General features: G+C 54.8%; 1 protein-coding gene and 1 long non-coding RNA gene across 2 annotated transcripts; one reads left to right on the top strand and one right to left on the bottom strand.

The window, feature by feature from the left end:
- Nucleotides 1-3,870: 3,870 nt before the first annotated feature.
- Nucleotides 3,871-6,669, top strand: LOC103670158. The gene is made up of 2 exons (XR_005835979.1): nt 3,871-6,351; nt 6,441-6,669. It is a non-coding gene; the product is annotated as an uncharacterized LOC103670158 (long non-coding RNA).
- Nucleotides 6,608-9,090, bottom strand: ABHD11 (abhydrolase domain containing 11). The gene is made up of 6 exons (XM_008698548.2): nt 8,898-9,090; nt 8,596-8,731; nt 7,743-7,916; nt 7,420-7,590; nt 7,121-7,302; nt 6,608-6,897 (listed from the first exon to the last, which is right to left on the bottom strand). Exons 1-6 carry the CDS (start codon nt 9,014-9,016, stop codon nt 6,765-6,767), a joined length of 915 nt encoding a protein of 304 aa, XP_008696770.1. The 5' UTR covers nt 9,017-9,090; the 3' UTR covers nt 6,608-6,764.
- Between the last annotated feature and the right edge of the window lie 1,024 nt (nt 9,091-10,114).

Here is a 10,114-nt window from a genome sequence, read left to right on the forward strand (position 1 = left end):
AGGGCTTATTCCCCGTGGGAACAAGGCTGTCCCCATAATACACATCACTCCTACCCCATTCTTGGGCGTGGAGCCCAATGCAGGGCTTGAACTCATGACCCTGAGATCAAGACCTGAACTGAGATCAAGAGTCGGACACTTAACTGAATGAGCCCCCCAGGTGCTCCACCCCATTCTTTTGTTTTTTTTAATATTTTATTGATTTATTTGACAGAGAGAGACACAGCGAGAGAGGGAACACAGCAGGGGGAGTGGGAGAGGAAGAAGCAGGCTCCCAACGGAGGAGCCGTGCGTGGGACTCGATCCCGGAACACTGGGATCGCTCCCTGAGCCGAAGGCAGACACTTAACGACTGCGCTACCCAGGTGCTCCCCCACCCCATTCTTTAATGTGGATAACTGATGGATATTCTGTCCAGACCAATGCCGTGTAAAGCCCCGTCCCCACTTTAGTCAAAGGGACATCTCTGTGACATTCTGCAATCTACTTGTTCAGGGCAGTGAGGTTTCCCCTATTGCCCCAGGGGGAAGAATCCTGATACCCCAATAGAGAGTTCTATTTCCTTTGTGGTCCAGCCCTGTGTCACCTCTTGAGGCCACCTCCCCTTGATGCAGCCGTGATGCCCGATGTGCACTCTGCACGCTCCTCTAGGACACTGCCTTTGCTTTATTTCCCCAGGCCTGGGATCTTCTCCTCCCTGTTTCCTTCCTCCTCCCCAGGCACCTGGCCCTTCACTTTCCCTCCTTCCCTAGTAGACATCACCTCGTCCAAGAATTCATCCCTGACTGTCCAGCAACGAGGGCCGGGCTCCTGTCTGCTCCCACAAAGATCTGTATTTATCCCAGTTGTAACACTTATTGTCCTGTGTGGCTATGGTCTGTGTTAGGTGTCTGTCCCCGCATTAGATGGGGACATCTGAAGGGAAGGAACCAGGTCACGTTCTTGTGTATTTCCCAAGGCTGGCACAGAAAGTGGGTTTGTGGAATGAGTGGTAAATCTTTGCACATTTGCATAAGCAGTGTTCCTATAAAGGAGCACTGAGGGAAAAGCTGGGTGTTTGGGAGCTCCCAAAGCCCCTGGGGAGAGTTTGGGGTTTTCCATCCCACCCGCTGGGAGGGTGGGGTGTGGGCCCTTTGCCCACAGGATCCTTGAGGTTGGGAACTGCTGCCACCTGCTGGACATGGCCGGTGCTTCTTCGCTGGCACCGTGGCCGCTGAGCACCTGCATGCCCAGGTTGGAACGATGACGGTCACCACCTGTCCTCCAGAAGCCCTCAGGCTGGTGGGAGAGACACCTTGAAGTGACAAGACAATGATGGGGAAGTGGAGGGGCCATAGGGGTCTGGAGGAGGAGGATGAGGCAGCTCGTGCAGAATTTAGGAACAGAAGTGCCCCTGGGGCAGTGTGCGTGGGGGGTGCAGAGTAGAAAGGGGCAGCTGACATAAAGGGAGTGTGTGTGTGTGTTGTCGTTGTTGTTGACCTTCTCCCATTTTTCTTTTCTGTTGCTTTGTGGCAGGCTTTCTCTCCTTTCCTGGGATGTCTGGCCCAGTCCATTACTATGCAAAGCACTGGTCATTGCATGAGGTACCTTACTTAACCCTTCCTGTGACCCTACTGGGGAGGTTCCCCATTAGTTCCATTTCACAGATGAGGACGATAAGGCTCAGGGAGGTAAGCACAAACAAGGTCACATAGTTTGTAAGCCCCCAGCCCTGCAAATCCCAGCTGTTTTGACCACAAAACCCACCCCCTGCCCAGCCGGCAGCTCTCCTTCCCACTTCCAGGCTCCACCACCCCAGTGCACCACCAACGTTGTCCATCTTCCAGCTCAGCCCTGAGGCCTGAGCTCAGCCATCCTAGGGCAGCAGGGGAGGAGGTAGACTGGACGGTGGGCAGCTGGGGCGTGAGCCTCACCGCTCAGTGTGTGGCGCTGGAGGTAGGGCTTTGCAATGGTATTGGCTGTAGGGAAAAGCACTGAGGATATGAATATAAGGTTATTCCCTCCTTTTCCCAATGAGAAAATTTAAAAGAAATTTGGCCCAATATTCCAGTTTAAACATTTAGGGATGCAGGTGAAATGAGTGACTTCCTGGTTATACTTAGTTAAAAATATCTAAGTTACATTATCTTAAATCACATGTTTTTAAGAATAAGCTTATTTCAAAACAATTATTTGCTACTCACGGGGCTTGTGAACATTCATTCAACCCCTCACTTGCATCTCTGACTTTCTTCGTCGGGTGTCACCCTGAGCGTCTCCCTTTGAGTTCCCTAACAGGGTTTTCTCGAACACATCATCTCCACTGTGCTGGGAATTACAGAACTTGCTGTCACTGAAAACATCATTCCAAGTCATGAGAGAGGGGTTGTGTTTCATCTACGTGGTAGGTTAACATTTGTGATCTCTGTAAGGTAGCACAGAATAATATCAAATAGCAATCTCCCGGTCCTCCTCCTTGTCTTTTCCGGCTTTCTTTTTCTCTCCAGCATTTCTTACCGCGTGGTATACTCATTCCTTTGTTTATGGTCTATCTGCCTTCATTAGAATGTCAGGGAATTGTGTCTTCCTGTTTTATGTCCACCATCTGGAAACATGCCTAGAACATAGTAGGTGCTCAGTAAACAGTTGTGGAATGAACGAATCGCTTAATGACTGCAAAGTTCTTAGACATTTGACACCCAGTGGCAGCCGGGGCCACGCACGAGGACGGCATTGGAGTTGAGGGTGGGGGAAGGCAGTCCCCGCAGGAGCCAAGCCCCCATAGAAAGGGATCCGTGTCAGGGGGAGCCCCGTTGTTTCAGGGTGTTCGCTGCACCCAGGCAGACTGAACTAATTATGAAATGCACTGAAGGTAGTTGGAGAAAGGAGGTAAAACACGGAACAGGGAAGAGCTGGGATGAGCCTGTGATGGTGGACTGGAATTTAGGTCTAATGGTGAACTTTTTCTTAATATGTGTAAATTTTATTAGTTAGGGTTCTCCAGAAAACCAGAACCACTAGGATGAACACCGGGAAAGAGGTTTTTTTATTTTTAATTATTTTAATTTTTAGAGAGAGCATGATGGGGGGAGGGAAGGGAGGAAGGGTAGAGGGAGAGTCTTTCAAGCAGATTCCCCACTGAGCACAGAGCCTGACAACTTCAGGCCTCAATCCCACAACTCATGAGATCAGGACCTGAGCGGAAAGCAAGAGAGGGTGGCTTAACCGACCAAGCCACCCAGGCGCCCCCTGGGAAAGAGGTTGATTACCAAGAATTGACTCGGGTGATTATGGAGGCCGAGCAGCCCCACAATATCCTGTCTGCAAGCTGGAGGGTCAGAAAGCTGATAGTGTGGTCCCAGTCCCAGTCTGAAGGCCTGAGACCCAGGAGCACCGATGGTGTCAGCACCAGTTCGAGGGCAGGAGAAGACCCATATCCCAGCTTGAGCAGTCAGGAAGAGAGACAGAATTCAACCTTTCTTCTGCCTTTCGTTTTATTCAAGCCCTCCATGAATCGGACGATGCCCACCCACATCAGGGAGTGCTATCTGCTTTACTCTGTCCGCGGAGTCAAATGCTAACCTCTCCAGAAACACCCGCACAGACACACTGAGAAATGTTAAACCAGATAGCTTAGCATCCCATGGCCCAGTTGTCACAAATTTAACCATCACACAGTTAGAGAAATAAACATAATATAAATGTGTATGTTTGTGTGTGTGTGTAGACCTGTGTCTACAAAGTGGGCCTAGTAGAGATTAATTGCAATGTACATGCCTAACACACAGGTCTTTTTTATTTTACAGGATTTATATTTTATTTAGTTTTTTGAGAGAGAGCGAGTGAGAATGGGGTGGGGGAGGAGGGGGAGAGGGAGAGGGAGAGAGAGAATCTTAAGCAGGCTCCATACTCAGCCCAAGCCCAACATGGGGCTCAATGCCGGCACCCTGAGATCATGACCTGAACTGAAATCAAGAGTCAGACGCTTAACCAACTGGGCCACCCAGGTGCCCCCATTTGCGAATCACTGTAGTAATAATTAATCTGGGCAAGACATATCAGTGGATGCTGAATCCTATGGGTGAAAGTGGGGTAAAGGAAAGGATGTGTCATAGTCTCAAAATACCTCCCTTCCCCAGTGCTTATTAATCATGGTCAAGTGATCAGCATTGATCCCACCTGTGATGGTTCCAAATGATATTGGCTAGGAGAACACAGCATCCTTTCTGTGATGTCTCTGCACAAAATGGGTAACAGTGGTCTAATCCTAAGGAAGGCATGGACAAGCCCAAATTGGAGGATGGTCTACAAAATAACTTCCCTGTAATCTTCAAAATGTCAAGGCCATGGAATTCAAAGAAAGGCTGCAAATTGTTCTAGACCAAGGGGGACCAGAGAGATGTGACGGCTGGGTACAATCTTTGATACCATATTAGATTTTTTTTTTTTTTTACCCTAAAAGGATATTTTTTTGGACACCGAAGAGCAGTTTTGAAATTGTTTCGAAATAAAAAGTTAAAAGAAATGCCTTTCTCCTGACTGACTCCCGCTGGCCTACAGGGTTCATTTTGGACAAGCTCTGAGGAAACTTCCTGGGCCGGTCACTGGGTGTGACCTCCTGTGACCTCCTTTGTGCTCCCACTGTTCCTGGACCCCCAGACACTTTTTTTCTGCTTATATCTATGCTTCATTCCTGCTGGCCTCAGAGGTCCCTGAGACCAGGTCCCTGGGCCCTGTCTTGATCATGGCACAGATCAGCCTCTCAAAACACACTGACTCAATCTCTTCAAAAAAAGGGTGCATTTCGGGGTACAGTTCAACCCCACCTCTTCACCTGGGGCTCCACCAAAGACATCATTAGTCTGGCTGTTGGAGGTACGTGTCTCAGTGGCACCTACAGGCAACCAGGAGTCATGTCTGCCAGTTTTCTGGGAGTAATATTTATGATTTAGGGTTGAGGATCTAATCCCCTAGACATGACCTTGCTGAAGAGGCTTCTCAATGGGGAAGATTCAATGAGCACGTGGGGGGGGGGGCATGGGCTACCTAGACGACCCCTCCCCCACCCCCAGCACAGTGGACCCCGCCAGGCTCAAGGATCAGAACACTGGGGATATTGGAGGAATAATGAGCAATATGGCTAGGAAGAATGGACACCCAAAATGTTAAGAGTCTGTCAGGAAGGGTTGAACTTTTTTCCTTCTGTTTTCTGCTGAGCTAAGATTGGTCATATGCGTGGATGATGCCACTCAAGCTACCAAGTTGCCAACTTTTCAGGATGGGGGGCTGGGGTACCTATGCCTGTCAGCACTCAAGCGCTCCCAGCTCTGTGCCTCCCTTCTCATCTACTGATGTGGGTAGAGCGCCCCCTCGGGGTGAAGGACATGTGTGACGGTGCAGGAAGGGGCTGGGGAAGCTCTGGGCCCGGGTAGGAGGGTTCCAGGATCCAGGAGGGGAGGCAGGGGCCTGGCCAGCCAGTGGGGGGCGGAGCCTGACAGGGAGTGCCTAGGCCGGAAGGGAGGGCAAAGGGCTCTGTATGTTGTCTGCCTGCCCCACCCCACTGACAAGAGTCCCAGTCACCAGGCCACCCTCTCTGTCCGGGGCCCTAGAGGGGTAAGTGTCCTTCTGAAACCCACCTTGTCTCTTTCCTGCGGCTTAGGTGAGAACTTCTTTTCTCCTTGAGGGTCCAAACGCCTTGTCCCCTCTGTTTACCTTTGTGCCACGCAGAGGCCACACTTGCCACCCCTCAGCATGGCACAGTCCCCCTGGTTTACTCTCAGAGGTCCAGGAAATGGGTACGGGTGGAGGGGGCAGGAAAAGAACTTTCCAGACCCCTCCCCTGCTGACATTAGCATCAGAGCCAAGGGAAGAGCAGAAGGGCCCAGATGTGGGACACCTCATCTAGACCAGCTCTAGATCCCTCCTCCCTTCTCTGTCACCCTACAACAGAGCCCAGAATCCCAAGTGGCTGGAGCACTGGGGGACGCCCAGAGAGAGCCCTCGCTGGACCAAGTCCTCCAGGAGCGGGATGAAGCCATTGCCAAGTGAGAGGCAGATGCTTGCGGGGGTTGGGAGGACTGTGGGTGGCTGACCCTCAGGGCTCTGTCCTGCTAGAGGAGAGGAGGTGAGAAGTCAGGTATTCCTGCAAGGAAAGCCACATAAGCACTCACCCTGTCACAAGGTGGAGGGCTGTGGCCACACGGCAGAGGTGCGGGGTCCAAGCCTCGCGCTACTCTCCCCGCCACCTGCAGGAAGCAGGCAATGGAGGCCGAGCTGGACACATGCAAAGCCAAGTTGCGTGCTGTGGAGGCCCAGCTGCTGGAGGTCCTGGAGGAGAAACTGAGGCTGAGGCAGGAGGTGGAGGCCTGGGAGGTAGCGTGGGAATGCCAGTTGGGCCGGGGAGGCATGGGGAGAAGGAGAAGGGCACAGGGTTGGTCCTGACCCTGCTCTCCTGCCCCCAGGAGGATATGCAGGAGCTGGTGAGGCAGCGGGTCGAGAGTCAGCGGCAGAGAGAGTCCAGGGGCACTCTGGGTGCCCCCATGGACCCCGGAAGTGCCAGGGCCCCCTGGGTCCGATTCCCCCTGGGTCGGTGGGGACGCTGGTGGTGACAAGCGCTCAGCCCAGGACCTTGGGAGCAGTGTCTTTATTCATTAAAGCTTGAGGTCTGACCACCTCCGCACCCTCATGCTCTCTCAGTGCCCGCCTGAGTCCTTTCGTGCAGAAACATGGAGCGGGCCCCAGGGCCTGGAAGCCTGGGGTTTCCTGCCCCCTGATGCCAGTAACTCTTAGGCCAGAAAGCCTCGGATGGCAGCCACAAAGTCCTGGGGGCAGTCAGCATGAATCCAGTGGCCAGCATTGGGCACAGTCTGCATCTGGGCTCGAGGGAAGAGCCGCCTGATCTCCACGTGGTGGCTGGGGCTGTCCGTCGAGGAGAAGGCCACGCAGAAGGGGTCAAAGTGGGAGGATGTGGAGAGAGAGAAGTGGAAGCAGAGCAGGGAGAAGAGAGCTACATAAGCCCACATGCCCAGTGGTGTTTCTGAATTCTCAGGCACCCCCCCACCCTCGCCCACACCCAAGCCCTCCCCAGGGCAGGATCCCCAGGCTGGGGCCCCTCCCACCACCACCAGTAAAACTGGCTTACCGCACGTATTGAGAATTTCCGCCCAGGAGGAAGAGTGTTGGCCCAGGGTAAGATTCTTGTCGTGGTGGGAAAGCCAAGATCTTGTCCACATGCTGGGCCAATGCTTCCAAGTTCACCCTCCACACGAGGCGCCCATCCACCTCCACCAGGTTGGTGAGCAGGAACTGACGCTCGGCCATGTCCTGTGGGGAGGGGGAGGTCCAGTCGTTAGGGGAGGGGAGCCTCCATGTGAGGTCTGGGGTTGCCTCTTCCCTTCACAGGTCCCAGCCCATAACACCATCCGAGCACGGGTGTGTTACTTGGATAACAGTGCTGAGCTGCTCATCGGCCAGTTTTCGGGCAGAGGAGCGGGGCATCTCATCTGGGATGTCTACAGCCCTCATGGCTGCCATGTAGGACGCGAAGTTCGAGCTGGATGTGGTCTCCACTGGGCTGATGTCCACAGCAATCAGGCGTTCCACCAGCTCTGGCTGTGTGAGAGAACCAGGCTTGGGACCGACCTTTTGGCAGGCATACTGGGTCTCAGGCAGAGTTCCCAGATCCTGAATTTGGCCATCCAAGGCTTGAATGAGTCCCAGGGTCCACAATGGATGGGAGGAAGCCCCATATAAGGACGGCTCACCCTCTGGAGTGCCAGCAGCATGGCTGTCTTGCCTCCCATGCTGTGGCCAATGAGGACACAGGGCACGAGGCCCAGCTGGGGCAGGAGGTCCTGCAGGTCCTGGCTCATGGCCTCATAGCTCATGTCTGGGTTGTGGGGGCTGTCACCATGATTCCGAGCATCCACAGTAAGCACCTGCAGAGTGGAGAGAGGGCGGGCAGAGCTGGCATCCACATTCAGGGCATAGACAGCCTAAGGCATGGCATTCCTGCAGGCTGACGGGGGTAGAGAGCCTAGAGAAAGATCCTGAAGTGGAAAAAGGGCCTCGATGGTGACAGGGCCCAGTTCTCAGACCTAGGAGGCCAGAAGAAGAACCTAGGGCCGCTTACCAGAGAAGAGAAGGCCCAAGGAGAGTGACCCTGTCTCTAAAGGTTTGGCCTGGCTGGGTGACCAGCCAGAGAAAGCAGGTGCCAAGAATTTCCAACAGCTGGAGGACAGAAGGATGGGCTACTATAAATGGTGGTCATCCCTAGTGAACGAACAGGAGCTGGCCCCCTTAACGGGGAGGGTGTTGGCGCTTAGGCATTGGACAGCCAGTGTGGAGTACACACATGGGCATCTATAACAAGAATGAAGGACTGGACGGATGCAAGCACGAGAGAATGAACGGGGTCCACTTAGCGCCACGGTGTGCCATGTGGCCTCCATCCTTAGAGGCTCAATCTCTTCCTCATTTCTGCTTAGAGAGACCGGCCACTCCCCGGCAGGTGTCCCGTACTGAGGGCGGAGAAAGCGGGCCCCGCCTCGGCCTCCTCCTATCCCCGCCCAGCCAGGCCCCGCCTCCCGCAGGACCCCGCCTCTCCCGGAAGCTCACCCTTCGGCCAGTCTGCTGGGCCAGGGCCTTGGCGATGGAGTTGAAGTTGGTTTTGGAGCCGAAGAGCCCGTGCAGAAACACTAGGGCCGGACGGGTCGCCTCTCCGTCCAGAAGCTTATAGGAAAGTAGCACCGACCTGGAGGGAGGAGCAAGGATGGAGGAGGGGCCTAAGGTGGCTGGGGAAGGGGTTTAGGGGAGGGGCCTGGGCGGGGGTGGGCGCAAGCGGAGGAGGCGGGGCCGTCGCGGCCCGACTGAACGGGGAAGAGCGATGGACAGCTTCCCACATGGCGCCCTTGACTGACCTCGGCTCGGCACCGCTTCGGCCACTGCTGCTGGGTGCGACGGGCACCCTCGAGAAGCTGAGACTGTAGGGGCCGAGCCCCCTAAGGGGGAGCCTCCAGGCGCGGGTCCAGCGAAGCATGCCCTGTAGCAGCTACCTGGCGTTCACCTCGTCCTGTCCCCTCGCTCCGCCTCCCGCCTTCGCTCAGGACTCCGCCCAGTTCCGATTGCAGCTCCGCCCTCTGCACTGCCCACTAGTGCGGAATTCCCCGCCCTCTCCATCGTTTCCTTACGTAATCCCAGAGTACAGTCTGTTCTCCCCAGCTCCGCCCCTTGCGTCATTACGAAATCCCCTCAGCCTCCGCACCGGCAGGATGTAGTACCGCCCCTGGCCACGCCCCGGGCGGAGCCACCGACTGTCCCTGGTTACGCCCCTCGCTAAGCTCTGCCCAGCCTCTTCCGGCGTCGAATCCTCTTGGGTAGTTAGGGTGATGTGGTGTGGGAGCCCTAGCCCTGCCGTTCGGAACGTCCTGGATTTGGGGCGCGAGCTTTGGGCGGCCGCGGGGCAGGTCCTTGGCAAGGTCCCCGCACCTGGCCTGCTCCACTCTGCCCTCACGTACCGCCTTGGGTGCGTGTCATACTTTCAGTGCCGCAGGCGGGCGCCGAGAGGCGCCAGGAGTGGCTCCCGTCGTCAGGGCGCCAGCTTGGAGGCGCCGTGCTCCACAGCCGGGGGCCCAGGCAGGCCGGGTGGTGCCCCTCTTACCCATCCCGAAGTCCTCGACTCTAGAGAGCTCATCTCCAACCACCCTCCACGCCCGCCATTTACAGGTGGGGAAACTGAGGCACATGACTTGTACAAGAGGTAAAACCAGAATCGCTGTCTGATCTGCCTTTTTTTTTTTTTTTTAATCTGCCATTCTTGATTCGAGTCAAGATGGGAGACCAGATGTTTGTACTAGAAGCTTTTTGCCGCTTTGAGCTAAAATGGATCAGATGTGCTCACTCCTCTTTACGAGCAGAGAAATAAAGGATTCTCCCACCCTCAGAACTCAGCACCTCCTGCCGAGAATTAGCCGCCGTTTGGAAGTCTGACCGGCTGCCAATTTCTGTCCCCAGTCTGGGTTAGTGGTGGCATTGTCTCAGGTCTCCACCCGCTTCCACCACAGTCCATCCTTTAGCGGTTACAGGAGTAGCTGGTCCTTTTACAGCATTCTGCTCAGAGACCTTAAGGGATTCCCCA

The sequence above is a fragment of the Ursus maritimus genome, unplaced genomic scaffold (genome assembly GCF_017311325.1).
Source record: "Ursus maritimus isolate PB19 unplaced genomic scaffold, ASM1731132v1 scaffold_2, whole genome shotgun sequence".
Taxonomy (NCBI): domain Eukaryota; kingdom Metazoa; phylum Chordata; class Mammalia; order Carnivora; family Ursidae; genus Ursus; species Ursus maritimus.

Coding starts and splice junctions, on each gene's coding strand:
- ABHD11 (XM_008698548.2), bottom strand. CDS start 9,016: ATGCTTCGCTGGACCCGCGCCTGGAGGCTCCCCCTTAGGGGGCTCGGC. Junction 7,917..8,595: donor CCCAGCAGACTGGCCGAAGG/GTGAGCTTCCGG, acceptor TCCACTCTGCAG/GTGCTTACTGTGGATGCTCG. Junction 7,303..7,419: donor AGCTCAGCACTGTTATCCAA/GTAACACACCCG, acceptor CCCTCCCCACAG/GACATGGCCGAGCGTCAGTT.